Raw genomic sequence first — 16,661 nt, forward strand, 5'->3', positions numbered from 1 at the left:
CAACGAGCTGCCCAGTGACTTCACCTTTATGCGAGATGCCAGAGTGACTGCAGCTCTGTGGTTTGTCCTGGGGCTGGGCATTAACATCCCCTGAGCTATGTTAACCTCCTGATCGTTACCAGATAAACTGATTTAATGTCTCATTCCCCATCAGTAAAGTATCAGTAAAGATCCATAAAATTGTTAGAGCTTGACTTGCCAATCTGCTGGTGTGTAAAATTAGAGACCGGGGTGTGGAATTCCAAAGCAATCTGATAAAATATGGAACATTTGAATATATCAAAGGCTCAGTTTTCCAACAACTGTTTAGACTATACTTGACGTTAAACATTTCTCACTTTAATTTGCTCTGTTTCTCATAGAAGCTCTTAATATAAAGGAAAAATACCAAACGTTAATACCGATTTGAGCATTTTTGACTGAATGCACAAGAACATTTTTTACAATGGCATGTGGTGAGAGCCGAGGATACAGATGGTCAGTTCGCTGTCTGTTGTGATAGGATGCAGGTCTGCAGCACTCAACTCATATCACTGGAGATTTGCCAGGTTACACACATTCTCCTAAATTTAATGGCACTGAAAGTTGGAGGGCTTTCTCCTTGTAGTCTCTCCAACTGGCATTAATGTCTCTGAAAATTACTGGGTAGTGCTCCTCTACTGTTCTCCACACACTGTGTTTTTGTTGAGCCTTTTATTCAGTCTTATTATGGGATCAAAGCCACTGCTGAGATCATAGCTTTCAAATGTGACTTGGATTTTTTTCAGTATAAACAGTGTTTAAGTGACTATAATGCTCATGAGCAGTACCACATTGGCCACTCTGAAGTCTGTGCTCTGTAAGCGATGTTGTTTCTCCATATTTTCTTTAATCCTCAAACCTAACAGAGAGATTTCCATTTCAACTCCACTATCATCCTGCTGGTTAAACCCAGCGGCATGATGTGCAGAAATAAACACAAACAGTTTTTATACGTATACGCGAGGAAATGAGCACACATTTGTCAAAACAGAATGACTAATCGAGTAAAAAGTTCATTTTCGTAGAAGTTCTGGGAACGCAGTGATGCAGAAAGGAACAAAGAAGGAATTATTCCTAATCAGAACCAAGAAATGAGATTATTGTTAGATGGAGCAATGGGAAGGAAACTGCCATGGACCAGTCGGAGAAGTGCTGAGAGAACAAACTGTTCGTTAGCACATAGAGTGATGTATATCTGAATTTCTCAAAGAAAATTATGGTTTTATTCCATATTTATCTAACGCTCAGAGTAAAAATGTAGCTCCAGTTTATTTTTTACACTGCATAAATAGTATCTGTGATAACTACACGTGCCTCCCGGTCAAAAATCACAAGTGTGAGATGGGTTTAGAAGGTCCTGATGAGAAACCTGCTTTTATTCGGGGTCTGCATCAGGACTGAATCACCTGGTGTTACAGGGAACACTGTAAGAACAGTAAAACCAGGGACGTGTCAATTGTCACCACACCATTTCATAGGCGTGAGCTGAAAAATGGGTAGTAAACTTACTAACGTAAGTATAAATTAGAGTGTTTTCCTTTGAGTATATCTTAAAAAAAAATAAGTTCAAAATTCAGTATATGAATATAAGTTTCCACATATAAATCAAACGATCTTTGAAATGTCTCCCTGCAACAAAACTGTATCTTTCTTCTTACCAGAGAATTAAGGATAAAGTTTACTTCTTTTCAAGTGAAAATCACCAGCTGATCTGGGGAGCCTTTCAATGAGGAATGTTTAGTTGGGAGCTTCATCTTTGTTCTGAGAGATTTCAGAAACTTTGGAAAAGAAAAAAAGAATGAGGGCAGGATTTTTGTCTGCTCAGCACCGTCTGTTCAGGACGACTGTCGGGCTGTGCCTCCACCAGTGCTTTGCTCATTTTGCCTTCTGACCGTACAGGTGCTGGACCTTCCACATAGGCACCCCCTGCTCCTGGTGAGAGGACACCTGGAAATGCTCCGTGCCCAGAGAACAGCGGCCACAAACCTGAGGAGAAAAGGGAGGATAGAGTGAGCAAGACTATGAAAAATGCGTTTCCTCTCAGCTCCTACCTCTGCTGGATCTTTTTGAATACGTCACCTGCAAGAAGACAGTTTGTGATGCAGTGGTAAGGAATCCGGGGTAAGAATTCACTCATTTGTCCCCACCTTACTTAAAACACTAACTGAGCCGTTGTTCCCTTATTGTGCAAACATTTAATGCCTTGTTTAAACATTGAGCAACTAAACAATTCAAAAATGATTGTTCTGTTGCAATGCTTATTTAACAGTGACATACACTGATTCTTTAATAAAACAGTGTCAGAAATGCCTGTGTTTCGAGGTGATTTTTATTGCTGTCAGCTATGAGGTAAACGTTAACCTCAAACAAAATAAAACCCTGTGTGTAAGGCGAGGGGTCATGACTTAGCATCCATCCAGATCTGCCAGGAGGAATTACATACGAGCAGTGCTTTTAGAAGCTTCGTTTTAGACTCCATCTTTTGGAGATCTGGAGAGGCAGGAAGGCTGCAAGAACCACAGAGAGGACAGAAAGAGCCACCAAGCATCCCAGCTCTGCCCAGCCTTTCGGCTGAGTTCCTCCTGTGGTGACCACCAGGAGCACAGAGTTCTCAGTCACGTTTGTTTTTCTATCAGCAACACTTCAGGCTTTAAATGGCTGCTTTAATTTCCATGTATTTTTGAACAGGCCTGAACATGTGCCCAAGATCCGTTTCATTTTTAGAACTGTGATTAAGAAGCATTGTTCATTGTTTATGCTCACGCTCGTCTCTGTAGTGACTGTATCTCATGGGGCATGTGTTTGCTGGGGCCAGTCTATAAACCGAGATTTCTCTGAAGGGTGTTAATGCCATACAGAATCAAAAGAAAATCTAAACAGATTAGCAAAATGTTTTATACACCCTTTTAATGTTAGAATAATAGTAGTAATAAGCTGCAATCATTTACTCTCCCTTGTTGTAACACACAGCCTTTCACTTTTCTTGGGTTTAGGTCATTTCATATTTATTCCCATTTTCTAGCACAAGATCATTTCTGATTCCATTATTTGTGTCTTAGATTAAGCCATCTGCTGTAAGCTCCTCTCTCTCAAGCCCAGCAACCCCTAGGCAATGTCTGTGCCAGGAAACACCCCGCAAACCTTTCCTGCTGACAGGCTGGGCAGCTTACCCCTCTCCCAGAGCAGCCTCTGCAGATGCTGGCAGTGCAAGGCGTGTGGCATTGGTCTGCACACTTGATCCTTTATAAAGGTTAAGAAATTAATAGTAACTGTAGAAGTGGTACATTGTAGCTTTGGGACTATTCCCCAGCGCAGATGAGTTTAGGTATGGCCCTGTTATGAGATACACCCTCAAGAAAATCCCAAAGAATCAGTGATGGTATTGCCATAGCCAGTTGCAATAGTTAAGGATGCAGCCCAACGATAAGCAATTTTATGCTGCATTCCCCAGATACACGAGATACCACCATTAAATGAAGAGGAAAATGGATCCAAATTGTATGCACTTTCAGTTGCTAGAATTGATGCTAGCACATTTATACTGCTACCACTGTTCGTATTTTGGGAAGAAATGTTGCTAACCTGAGGGAAGGAAAAACAAATAGTGGGTAAAATCCACTGGCACAGTAAGATCCTATAGTGGGCTTGGGAATTTCTGTGTTCTTCTCTTTCACTAGGCTCACAAAGTTTTTCCATATTTAAATGTTTGATGGGCTGTCAGAGGTATTGATCTGATACACTGAAGCTACAGCAGATTGCAAGAAATGCCACATGGCTTCAAACATCTGGGGAGAAGAGAGTGCAGTGGGAGATTAAAGGTGATTTACACCACCAGACATAGCCTCTGAACTAGAGGAGCCTCTGAGCAACAAGACCACAAGTCCTGATGGATAATTCACCGGAGAAGTTTGCCAGCAGCACAGGAGCAGTTAAAAGTAAAACTCTGGAGCTTACTCGTGACTCTGAATTTTAGAGGGTATTGGCACACATTTTAAAGGCAATACACAAAATACACAAAACAATGCAAGCAGATGGCATCAATCCATTTGCATATTTTGGCTAGGAGGAATTATGGATTATTAGACCTTCTTGACTGACACAGATATCAAAACCCCTTACACTTCAAGCGTTATTCCCCTGTACTGACCCAAACAACTTGCATTGAAGTAATGAGCAGCTTTCAAGTTCTTACACTTTCCTTCATATCCCAGCTCCAACAGTTCTGGTCAAAAACAATCCCATAAATTTAATGGGAGAACAAGTCAGAGTCCTTGAAGCCAATAAATATTTGCTGTGACATGAATTACCTTCAACCGCCGTCTCTCATCTTGTTTGTTTTTTTTTTTTTTTAGTTCCCTATGGAACTATTACAGTTACACTGCAAACCTCCTCCTAGTCCAATCGACACAGGTTTTTAGAAGACTTTTTTACTATATGCTCACTCAAAGTATAGAAAGTGTCACTTCGCTTTAACATTGCCTCCCTTTTTGGAAAAATACAACACACATATCAAGAATGTTAAGCACTAACATCTGCAGGAAAACACAGTCTGAGCTGAGTCACAAATACACAAACCATTGCGAAAAGTCTGCTACCTGGATGTGCAAAAATGGAAACTGTTGTTTGGGACACAATATATATGTTCATCTTTTTAAAAAAATCTTATCTATGATCAGAGAGACCTACAAATAGTTAGAAGCCTTTAAAACCAAATTTCCCTGATAAAAATGAGCCACACTAAAAATGACATACATATTTTTAAGTCTGAGCTTAACCATAGGCAAAGTCAGCCCAGAAATGCATTAAATGATCAACTGTTAAAAGCTTTATCCAGGGGAGAAGATAAAAAAAAAAAAAAAAAAAAAAAAAAGACATTACACAGAAAATAACCTCTTGTGATTAATTATTGAGAGTAAAAATCAAGATGTAGTTATTGGTGGCATAAAAAAAAATGCTATGCATAATTCCCTTAAAATTAAATAAGAGGGCCATAGGGCCATAAAGAGCTTGTTTTTAACTACAGCAAGACACTGAAGTTAGAACTAGAAAAGTTGCAAAACAAAATAAACTGAATTTTGTCCAAATTCAGTGTATTACATTACAGTCATCTGTTAGTGATTATGAGCCAGTGAGGTCTGTTGTAAAATGCTTACAAAGGATATAGAAATAGTCTTCAAATATGAAACAAATTAGGAATAACTGGCCTCTAAACAAGTATTTGATGTATGAAAAAGATGGTAAGAAAACGAAAACCTCAGAATGCTTTTTAGACCAGCTGCCCAAAACAACCCTCGCTTCCATTTCTGAAGGGCCCAAATCAGACGTGACATAAGAGTGATGTAAACTGCTGCACAGCGTTGATGCTGGGAAACCTGCCATAATGTACCATTCGTTACAGAAGAGAGAGCGAGAGGGGGGTTATTAACATGTAACTTACACCACCACCCTCCTCTCTAACCTGGACCAAGTGAACCGGGATGAGAGGTATGAAGATATTATTGAGTAACAACTGCCTGTGCCACATTCCAGCTAACTCGAGTACGTGTACCCCTTCGAGCTGGATCACTAGCTTCTGTTCTCTCTGTTCAGATATTGCACACTCCGTTTTTACTGTAACCAAAAAGCCTGAAGCAAACGAGCAGAGCAGGGCTTGAGACCTGGCTCTTACAGGATGCACTTTCTGCCTTTAAGGACCCCAGAATTTCCCTTACAGTAAGGACTTAAATAAATACACTTCCAAAATTTTGTGAAAGCAGCAAATGCCTGTGTTTATACATATTTAGGAGCATGTCCCTAACCCTGACCTAGACCTACTCAGCATCTGAGCTTTTATTTTTCCAAGTAAAAATGTTTTTAAATGTGGAGTCATGTTAGATCAACAGCGAATTATAGCAACATAATCTCTACAACAATTTAGGAAATTGCCATGGAAATTCCTTTTTGTCCCTGCTCTGTGATACAGGTTTTCTGCCCATATTGACCCCAGATCTCAGTTACTCACAGTCTTTGTTGTGCTCTGGAGGAAGGAAACAACCGTATCACTGACAGGGATGCTGACAGAGAGAGCAGGAAAAGGAGGAGAACATATGAGGGAAAAGGAAGCACATAGAAAGTTAAGGATGGGGTCAAAGCCTCAAGGCTCAGCACTGAGACATCAGGGATTTGCAGGTTTTCCAGAGTTAGTGACAAAGGGCCAGATTTACAAAAGGTATTTTAAACTTTTACCTCTTCTTTGGGACTCTGAACTTCCACAAAATCCCACTGTGAATGTGAAGCCTCTGCACAGGGTGGTTCTAACTTCTTTCCTTGAATGGGAACAGCTGTGGCACATGAGCATATTAATGCTGTGTGCTGGAAAAGCAGGCACCTAGCAGTCCTAACCTCCTCCCTGCCCACCCTGTTATGCCTCTTGCACCACAGCATTTCTCACCAGATACCCCTGCTTCACACCGTGGCTCGCCAAGGCCTGCCAGCAGCCTGCAGTCCCTTTGCCCAAGTGACTTCTCTGCTGCTCGTCCTACCTCGGGAGCGCTGCTGTGAGGAACGAAGTGCGTGAAGCGAGCTGGCAGCATCAGGAAGCAATTGGCACTGCTCAGGCTCCCAGTGTCAGCTAAGGAGAAGGATGCTTTGTATTTCATTTTAAAAGTAACATCTGAGTTGTCATCGCAGTGAAGATAAATGAGGAAAGGCTGGAATGTGGTGGTTTCCTCTAGCTAAACAGAGAATATTGGAGACAAACATGGCAAGTGTCCGCGTAAGGAAATAATTTGCCTGTTCCCTCTGCAAATTTCTATAAACATTTCCCCACCCAAAACGTATGAAAAATGCCACTTCTCTCTGAAAAGCGGCCATATCACTCCAGATATGACATTAAGTCAAGCAGTGCATTGTGAAACCAGGAGAGGTGGCAAGTTAGCCAAAAGTCAACCTTTCGATGTGGGATACAATTCCGGTGTGGATGAGAAATCTTCTGCAGGACACCAAGCACACAAAATACCTCTTGCACCTCAGGAAACCCCAGAGTTGTTAGCGGTGGGAAGCTGGGACAGTATTCCTGGCAAGTGTCACCTCATTTTCCTTCCTTCTCTGGGTAGTCACTGCCAAAGGATACTGGGCTGGGTGAACTCCTGGGCTGAGCCTGCCAGGATGGCGATGTGTGGAACTGTTTCTTGTGTGTCATTCCCAAAACTTTTCAGCTGTGCCTTGGCGAGACGCCTTCAGGGTGTCTCTGAGAGAGCAGGTTTAGTTTTGGGGGGGTTGTAGGGTAAAAACGGTGAGGAGACAACAGCTGCTTGTAGCGCAATGGCCTGTATTGGCTCTGCTATCTGTCACCAGAAGTGTTTCACGCATGGTACTTGAGAAGGGGGCCGCTTCACCCCTTGAGGGGACATTCGGGCTGGGGGAGCCTGAGGGGAGCCCCGGGGGGCTGAGGGGAACCCGGGGGGGCTGAGGGGAGCCCTACGCCCCCCCGGCTGCCCTCAGCCCCCTCAGCCCTGCAGCAGGTGGGAGGGCTGAGGCGAAGGGGAGTCGCCGCCGAGCCCGGACCTTCCCCAGCGTTTCCCGGGCGGGGAATGGAGGGCGGGAGGCGGCGGCCCGGGCCCCGCTATTAGTACCGGCCCCTCCGGGAGCCCGCCTCAGTGCTCAGCCGCCGCCTGCCGGCACCATGCAGGGGCTCGGCGCCTCTCTGCCCGTCCTCCTCCTCCTCCTTCTTCTCCTCAGCGCCCAGCTCCCGCCGCCGGCTGTGGGGGACCAGCCGCCCCGGGCGCTGGGCGCGGAGCGGTCGCTGGACCCCAGCAGCCGCCTGGCCGTGGGGGCGGCTCGGGTGGCGCTGCACAAATACAACTTCCAGGCGGCGTCCCCCAGCGGGCTGCGGGCTCTGGGGCAGGTCCGAAAGGCCACCGTGAAGGTACCGGCACCCCGCGGGGCGGCGAATGGGGGGGGGAAGAGAGGTGGCTGCGGCTCCTGAGGAGAGCGGGGCGGGAGGCGCCCTGCAGCGGGGCGCTTGGAGGGCTGCGAGGGCAGAAAGCGGCGCTGGGAAACGAAAAATTAAATAATGTTAATAATTATAATAGAACGGGGCGGTGGGCAGCAGCCGAGGCGCTCTCCCGCCGCCCCTTCCCCTCAGGGGGCTCGGCGCGGCCGCGTCCCCTCAGGCGCTGCTGCTGCCCTCAGGGCACCTGGTTCCCCCAGCAGGGAGGGAGGAGCTGCCCCAAAGGTCATTAATTAGCAGCCTAATGATTTAACTGTCCCCTAAATGCTAGTCGTGATAGGTCTGAGTGGCCCAAGCTGGGACCCAAAGCATCACAGCGCAGATGGGAGAGGGGAAACTGAGGCATGGGGTTTGTGCCCGAGGCAGAGACAGTGAAGTCAACGTTTCCACCTTTTTTATCCTTCATGGTTTTCAGCACAAATATGACAAAATATGAACTACTGCATAACGGTTCAGATTTTGTGTATTGCCTTGTGTAAGATAAGGCTGAATGATAGCATTAGTCGTCTTATCTGGCTGGGAACACCAGCGAGGTGTCCTGGTATAGATTTACCTGAGACTGTAGCCTGTAAGGAGCTTACTGCGCTTATCATCATTCCCAAATGCTTTGGTAAACAGACAGCTTAGCAGATGCTGAAGATGGATGTGCTGGTGTGACATCTCATTCTCCCTCTGAGCTTGCTGCAGAAATCAGTGACAGGACTTGACTACAATATTTGACACTTCTCTTGAAATGTACCGGTGGCCCTTTTGTATTTACTGGGCACTTTACAAGGTACCGTGCATGCATGCATGCATACATATTTACATTTACAGGTGCTTGTGCCTCTTTTAAGCACGACAGCACTGCCTCTGGGAGCAGTGTGTGCTGCTGGAGCACTGCACTTCTCTCCTAAACCGACAGGTATCAGGAGGTGGTTGGTGCAGATCCTCTTTCCAACCCCAGTGTAACTGGGTATTTGCGAGGTACTTTCAGCTGGAATGAGGGAAAAGGAGTTTCTCCATCCAGTATTGCCCACCTGCCTTTTAATACAGGAAAGAAGAAATTGGTTCGTTATGGAGAAATGAAATGCCTCATTATTTCCTCACAGCACTTGATGCTGTAGGAGCTTGCTGTAACCAATTTAAGCAGCTTACTTCCCTTTTTTCTCTTCATACGCTGTAAAAACAAGAGAAGAAACATTGCAGACATGGTCACTTCCCTGTTTCCTGTCCTCCACTGTAAAAAATGAAAAGAATTTCCTGGAAGGAATGTGCTATCTAATGTGCATATAAGAGACAGAGATATTGTTTGTTTTTAAGAAGGCTAGTTACCTATTTGCTAATGTATTATTGGGTCTAGCAGAAATAGGATAATTTTATTATTAAGTGTAATCATGAGCATTGCATTTAAAAACAAACATTGTTAGCCCACTGACCAGTGAAACCGTGTTAATTGGAAACAAGAGTGGAGACAGTCCCCAGTATGGTAACTCTGCTAGATGTGAAGGATTTTTCAAGTTCAGGTAAAAGGAAACTTCAGTGCTTTCCTCTTCTGGCAAAAAGCAGCAGGCATGTGCCAAACATATGATGGTTCCTACCTTTCCATTGGCTGCATTTTTCTTTCTGTCCCTTCTCATCAATGTGAGGGTTTTTTAATTAAACGGGTATCTTTCAGAAAACAGCAGCATGCATCTCAAGGAATTGTTGACAGTTATGCTTTAAAATACATTATTTGAGAAGAGAAGCCTTAGCGTGTGCCAGCTGAAGATCCTAGAACTGAAGAGAAACTTTCAGAAACTGGCTCCCCAAAACAATCTTCTATGCCTCTGGAAAGTGTAACTGTGCAGTTAGGTCGGTGAATCAGCAGGTCAGGTGCAGAGGTAATGCCAGGTGACCCCTTGACTAAACTGCAACTGCTTCAATTGGGATACAAATACTAATCTATGGACAGAAATTTGTCTTCACAAGCTCATCTTGACACAAAAGAGTATAATGTCAGGACTCTGGTCCTGGTATTAAAGTCAATTAAAAGGTTTCTTTGAATTTCCATCTGTCAGGACCCCAGGTTAGGGTGGGGAAGGTGAGATCAGTGGCAGGGTAGGTAGGTTGTCTAGGAAAAGCTAGATACTGAGGGGCAGAGAAAGTGGCAATCCTTGTTGGCTTTTCCCACCCCACTAGCCAGGAGAGAAGCCACCTGAGCTGGCTTATAGGGGCAGTGGAAGGCTGCAAGGTGGGGACCCCCCAGGACCCTGTGGCAGCGTGTGGGGTCGGGTCAGCCCTCTGACCCCGTGAGGGAACACAGAGGAGATGGGAAATTGCTGCAAGGGGTGAGAGGGATCGCCCCTTCCAGTGCCAGCAGAGGGTTAGAGCAGCGTAAACTCGTTGTCAAACTGCTTCTGTCAGGACCTGGAATGAAACTGCTGTTAAATAGCTGCTCTGGCCTTCACAGCACTAGAAATCTGTGATGAAAGTTGCATTAATTTTGAGCCTGGTAATAAAACAATCCCGTGACCCAGCTGTTCAGTGGAAAAATGAATTACTCACTTGTTTTCCTTTTCTTTTGGACACTTTTATCTTTGGTTACTTTCAGCCTGCCATCATTGTGTCATGTACAATATCCCTCAGCACTTATTTAATTCACAGTATGCAACGGTTTATAGCAATGCACTGTAGGGTAATAGTGAAAGTAATTGTGGAAGTGCTTTCTTTTCTTAGATACTAGAAATACATTTGTAAAAAATAAAACTATTTCATGCCAAAGGTAAGATCTCCCCGGTGAGAGATCAGAAGTCCTCTGCTATGCACATCCTTTGTATTTTATCTGTGTAGTGCCACTTGAAAGCTTTCTAGGTGAGCAGTGCTGCTGTGGTGGTGGTGTTGAAGACAGACAGAATACCAGCTCCAAAACCACATGAGCACAGAATGGTGTGTTCTTTTCTAAAGTAAGTGTTTAACAAGCCGTTAATCATGAAGAGTTTTTCTTCTCTTCTGCTGAGAAGAATCAGACTGGATAAGAAGTTCCACTGTATCTTTTCTTTATTAGCACGTGATACCAAACAAGTGAAATGAAACTCCTGAGATATTCTGTCAGAATATGGTAACTGTTCTCAAAGTTATCAGAGCTATAAAAATTATTTTTTTCTTTAGGAGACAAGACAGGTGAAAGCAGTGCAAGTAAAGTAATTTTGGAAGAAAAGTTGAACACTTTTTTTTTAATGACTGAATATGCTGGACTGCAAAGATCTGACCTAGCTATAGAAGAGCTGCTGTTAAGGACCAGCGTGCAGCCTGGCTGCTGTATTGTGCTGCTTGAGGAAGAGGTTCAGCAGGAAACCCCCTCCATTATTTGTTAATCCAGAACTAAACTTCTGCCTCAGGAGTGTTGTAGTCCATCTGACTCTGTTTCAGGTTTTCTCATCTGTAGTACTGATGATAAGAAAAGGAGTAAGCCTAGGTCACTGTGCTTAAAAATACCAATACTTCATCAAATGAAAAATGCTAGAAAAAATATATCTGCAGTAATAGTATCTTTAGGGTACCTTTCCAATAATTAGAGGCTTAGGCTTGACGGCAGCAACTATGAGATTAGATCCTTCTCATAAACCTGCAGTTCAGACAGCTAGTTTTTACCATTTTGCTACGGTAAGATTAAAATGTACTGTATTAACATGTAAAAACCTGTCATTTTGACTTAAGACTAAGTAGATCAGGCCAACGTTTTAACCAGCGCACAAAGTGAGGGAGGGAGAGAAGGGCAGAGAAAAAGTTATAAAGGTCTGAACTTACCCACTGTTTCTTTCATTCCCTTCACGGTATTATGTGGCCCAACTCCAAACTTGGCTCCCTTTAAAGAGGAGATTTCACGAAGGTAGAGCAAATGGCTAAACCAATTTTTCCTCTTATCTGCAGCGCCTAACGTGTATGTACTAAAGGCAGGTGCTGGGCTGATGGCCTTGCCCTGTAAATGAAACTCTGCTAACAGTACGCTATTAACGGCTTCGTGGAAGAAAGTATGATGGAACACAAAGGGCCAAGTTTAGATAAATAAAATGTGCACATTTCCTCTGGATTCTAACTGCCAGCATTGTGCAAACAGCCAGAATGCCCCTCCTGTTTACCTGAAGAGTATTGTGTTTAGAAAAGAAACCAGACTACCAAACAGAGGTGTTGCTCTATTTATTGTTGTTTTTAAGATCCTTTTATAAAGGTTATTTATTAAGATCCTTTGCGTTTGCTGTTCGGATCAGCTCCATGGCCCTCCCCTGGCCAACTTCGTGGCATTACAAGGCCGTGAGGTAGTCAAGGCACCCGCAGGTTCCCTCCTCTGTGCTTGTGGCACACCTCAGTGAGTTACAGAGCGTAGGACTGCAACTACACTGCAGGCTGACTCCTCCTCTCCTTCTCTCTTTCAGAGCATTCCAGGAATGGGTCAGAAGTATTACCTGCAGTTCACTACCGAAGACTACAGAAGCAGGGTAAGTTTACAGTCCCCCACGTTTCCTCTTACTGCGTGCATAAACTCCAACTCCTTCAAAACAAGGTATCTTTAAGTGCTTCTGTAAATGGATCTGAGGCATTACTTTCATGGTTATACCTTTCCAGCATGGGCCATGGTTTGCAGGCACTGCAGCCACCTGCTTTGCGCACTGCCTGCAAAGGCTGTCTTGGTTAAGTCACATCAAGCTTCTGAGTCAGACCTTGTGGTGATCCAAACCCAGTGTCACAGTATGGTCCTCGTTATCCAGTTGTAGCTCCTGTTGTGTCTACACACCAAAGAATAAATACTGTTGCTTTGTTTTTAATTATAATTTTTAATTATAACCCTCTTTCCATTCATTCTGGCACAGTTGTCGCTAGTGATTTAACTATGAGCATCTTCTTCTATTACACACTTATACAATTCAAATTATTTTTAGAATTTAATCATAGAATCATTAAGATCAGAAAAGACCTCCAAGATCATCTTGTCCAACTGTCCCTGTACCACCAATATTACCCACTAACCCATGTCCCTGGGTACCACATAACATGAAGCATTATTTTTGTTTCAAGGCAGAAGTGTCATACAATTAAAGTCCCCATTATCAATTGATATTATTTCTTGAGAATTTGCAAGTGTATTTCCAAGATGACTTGATACATTTCTGCTACATTGTAATTATTATATTAAAAAAAAACAAAACAGCTTAGCCTTGTTTTAACTTCTTTAGCTTTCTGTAAGAAAAAAAGATAACCTTCTAAAGGCTTTCTATGACCTCTGTAAGTGTGTACTTAGTCCATATACATGTATATACTTCACATATTAATGCCAAGATTTTCATTAAAAATGTGTTGCTGGTAAATAAAATGTTAAAGTTTTAAATTCCTACTTTTATAGGAAAATGCTGGGAGCTGCCTTGCTACAGTCTTGTATCCGAAGAAAAAGTCTCCACCTGCTGTCAATATCAAGTGCATAAACACCAAAGACCAGAAGCAAATCCAAGAAGAGGACAACAGATTATATCAAAAACTTAAGCGCCAAACCAAACCAATAATTGGAAGCAATATTCCAGGTATGCTCCTCCAATCAACTGTTTCATTTCATATTAAAGAGTTTGGACGCTAAAGGATACAAACAAATGTGTGTTTTAAAAAGCAGAAACACACAGTGAAACCCTAAAAGTATAGAGCTAACTACCAAAACAACTGCCTTGCCAGCAGTTCCTGGGGAGAAAAAGACCTCCACTGTTTCCCAACAGTGGGAGTCCTCACAATGTTGTGAGGGTGTTCTGGATTTAAAAACAAGACCATGCAATTTTACCTCAAAGTGAATGCAAAATGCCCTTAAGCAGTATCAACTGCCTCAACGCACACACCTTCCCCAGCTGTGGATAGAAATTCACAAGGAATGACCAACAATTTCTCCATCCTGGAAACCGAGGGCACTGCTCTCCTTTCCTTCAGGTGGCAATGACCCCTGTTACTGTGGACACTGGGTTCCTCACTTCCCTGGGGGAACCTGTGAGTAATGTCTCTTGGAAACTTTCACTTCCATCATGCTCTCATAGTTCTGTGGTTGCAGTAAGTTTAGCACAAGTTCATTCTCCTCCCGTTCCAAGATTGTAACACATCTGAAAAAAAGAACCAATTCCCAGGCAGAGTGCTATGCCAGGCAAAAGTGCTCTGTGGTTGTTTGTTTTTCTGAGGAACAGCCAGAATTAATCATTTTTATATTACTGCCTTTCAGACATCTTTGGAAATATGGAACCTGCCTTTGAGCCAGTGTGGGCTTTGGCTGTTGCTGGCAGCAGTTACATGATGTGGGAGAAGTCAACAGAGAAAGTGGGTTACTTCATGTCACAAGTCAAGTCTGTGAAGCAGTGGGTAAGTGAAGTGGAATTTCCACTTCGTCTGCCTTGCAGAGGCTGACAGGCTGTTGAGCAGCAGAGAATAAAACGGCTGTCAGCAGCCTCACGCACTGCAGGGGGGGATGATTCTTCCCAAATCCCAGTGGCTTCCCATACAAGTGTCTCCATCAGAATAAATTACTTTGCCAATCCAGGTTTTGGCAGAAAAAACTTACTCATTTGGATAAAGTCTGGTTTTTCTTGTTTGCACGAGTGGATCTGTTGGCTTTCTGCAGGTTTAATCAGGAGATAATTTGAACATCTAGTCCTGCAGTTCATCAGCTCCACACTAAGTCACTCCTAGTGCTATCTGCCCTTCTAGCCAAGCTTAAGTGGAGCATCAGTCCAATTCATGCTCTCTGCTGAACGTACCTTACACCTACAGCACACGAGATAGCAGTTGCCCAAGCTTTGTTTCTCTCACACATCCATGATCAACATACAGTGTGTTCCATTATTACTCCCAAGTTACATAGAACAGCATCTTCCCAAAGGAGACTTTAGTAGTCAGCCCAAACTCTCCAATTTATTTGACAGTTAACTCACTTCTTTTCCATCTGTGTAAGCCTAGTTTCATGTCAGACTACAGCTACACCACAGTTAGTGCCTTCAAAGTTCTTAGGCGGTGAGTGCTCCTAATTCCCCCTCTGTCCATATACAAAAACCTGTCTTCCTCCAGCCAGCTACCGTAAGTGAGCCCTGTTCATCTCACTCCCTAAGCAAGCTAGCTGCAGTCACGTAAATCAGGGTAGATCCTGAACTTCACCAATATAACTTGTGTTCTTCTTTTCTTTTGATACATGTCCAGATGAGGAAAGATGATTCCCTTGAGTTTGACTACACCATCCTGCTCCATGAAATGCCGACACAGGTAAGAAAGCAGATTCATATAATACCCACCTTCACCAGCAGAAAAACAGTATGAAGACACTAAAAGACAAATATTTTTAAATCCATTCTCCAGGAAATGATTTTGTGTCACATGCGCCTCATTTGGCTTCCTGGTCGCCATCTGAAAGTGAAATACACCTGTGAGTCAGACAGTCATCGGCTTGAAGATGGATCTGGAATGGAATCTGGGTCAGCTGCTGGAATAACACATGAAAGGGAAGAAAACTTTTAAAGAGATTGTCAGCTTTATGCACATATTAAATAGAAAACCTTTGTGTTAATAGGCCTGAAGTTGTGGTAATTTTTCTATACAAGTCTCACTACAGTGAATTTCACTACAGGAAGCTTGAATGCTTCCACTAGCCTGTTTGTTCCAAAATGAATCTCTGTAATTTCTCTAAATTCATGTTCTAGAGATCTACCTAAAACTTTGCTACTATGTATACAGATAAACATACACAAGTTGATTTTATGTCACTAACTTACTGTTACTTATAGTAACATGGTTTGTGAACAAAAGTAATATATTTGGATAAAAATCTTGAGGAAAAGTGTTAATCTGTCACTAAGAAATATCTGCTGACTTTTTTTTGAGGTAGATACATGCTGATTTTTAATTTATCTCCAATAAAACAAATGCCATTACACATGGTGGAAGCTGGGTTTTCTTTCATGATGCTGCTGACCCCAATTTTCCACCTCCTCCCAGTGCAAGGCCTTTGAAAGGATGTGGATGAGTAAAGGCAGCAAAACCTCTCCCCACAAAGCCACCCAGAAGCCAGTAACCAGCACCTCCCGTGTCCTAGTCCTGCTGATGCACAGCTCTGCCCTGCTGTGTAAACTTACATAAAAAGAAAGTTTCTTCTCTCATATTTGTGAAGTCAACTCAAAAAATATTGATATAAGAAAAACGCTTTGTTGTCTTGCCACATCTGTCACCAGACCAGAACACTGCAAGGCAGAGTTTATCAGATGGAAACTGAGAATGTTGTCTTAGTGTATTTGCAGTACAGATGCAATTCTTGCTCTTACCTTCAGTAGTTAATGTGAAGGCTCTACCCGGGGGAGATGTAGGCTGGGAGATCTGATAACCTCCCAGATTCAGGTGTTTTACACAGGTGTATCAGTGCCTGATATACTTCTGCTGACAAGCTTTTTGTATCAGCACACAGCAGCCATTACAATAAATTCAGTGAAGCAGCATTTTACAGATCCTTCAAGTTTTCTTTTGTGCTGACAAAACATTTCTCCTCAAAAGCATGAAATCAGAGCTTTTAATGGCAACATTTCTTTAGTTAAAAAGGAACTAACACTGATAAAAACATTTTAGAATTAAAACATGAAAATAGCATAGGTTTTGCACTTTGGGGCTCTACTTCAGCAATGCACTT

General features: G+C 43.2%; 1 protein-coding gene across 1 annotated transcript; it reads left to right on the top strand.

The window, feature by feature from the left end:
• Positions 1 to 7,668: 7,668 nt before the first annotated feature.
• On the top strand, positions 7,669 to 15,917 carry RARRES1 (retinoic acid receptor responder 1). The gene is made up of 6 exons (XM_032193581.1): positions 7,669 to 7,927; positions 12,406 to 12,468; positions 13,371 to 13,545; positions 14,220 to 14,356; positions 15,188 to 15,250; positions 15,344 to 15,917. Exons 1-6 carry the CDS (start codon positions 7,685 to 7,687, stop codon positions 15,500 to 15,502), a joined length of 840 nt encoding a protein of 279 aa, XP_032049472.1. The 5' UTR covers positions 7,669 to 7,684; the 3' UTR covers positions 15,503 to 15,917.
• The last annotated feature ends 744 nt before the right edge of the window (positions 15,918 to 16,661 follow it).

The sequence above is a fragment of the Aythya fuligula genome, chromosome 9 (genome assembly GCF_009819795.1).
Source record: "Aythya fuligula isolate bAytFul2 chromosome 9, bAytFul2.pri, whole genome shotgun sequence".
Classification (NCBI taxonomy): domain Eukaryota; kingdom Metazoa; phylum Chordata; class Aves; order Anseriformes; family Anatidae; genus Aythya; species Aythya fuligula.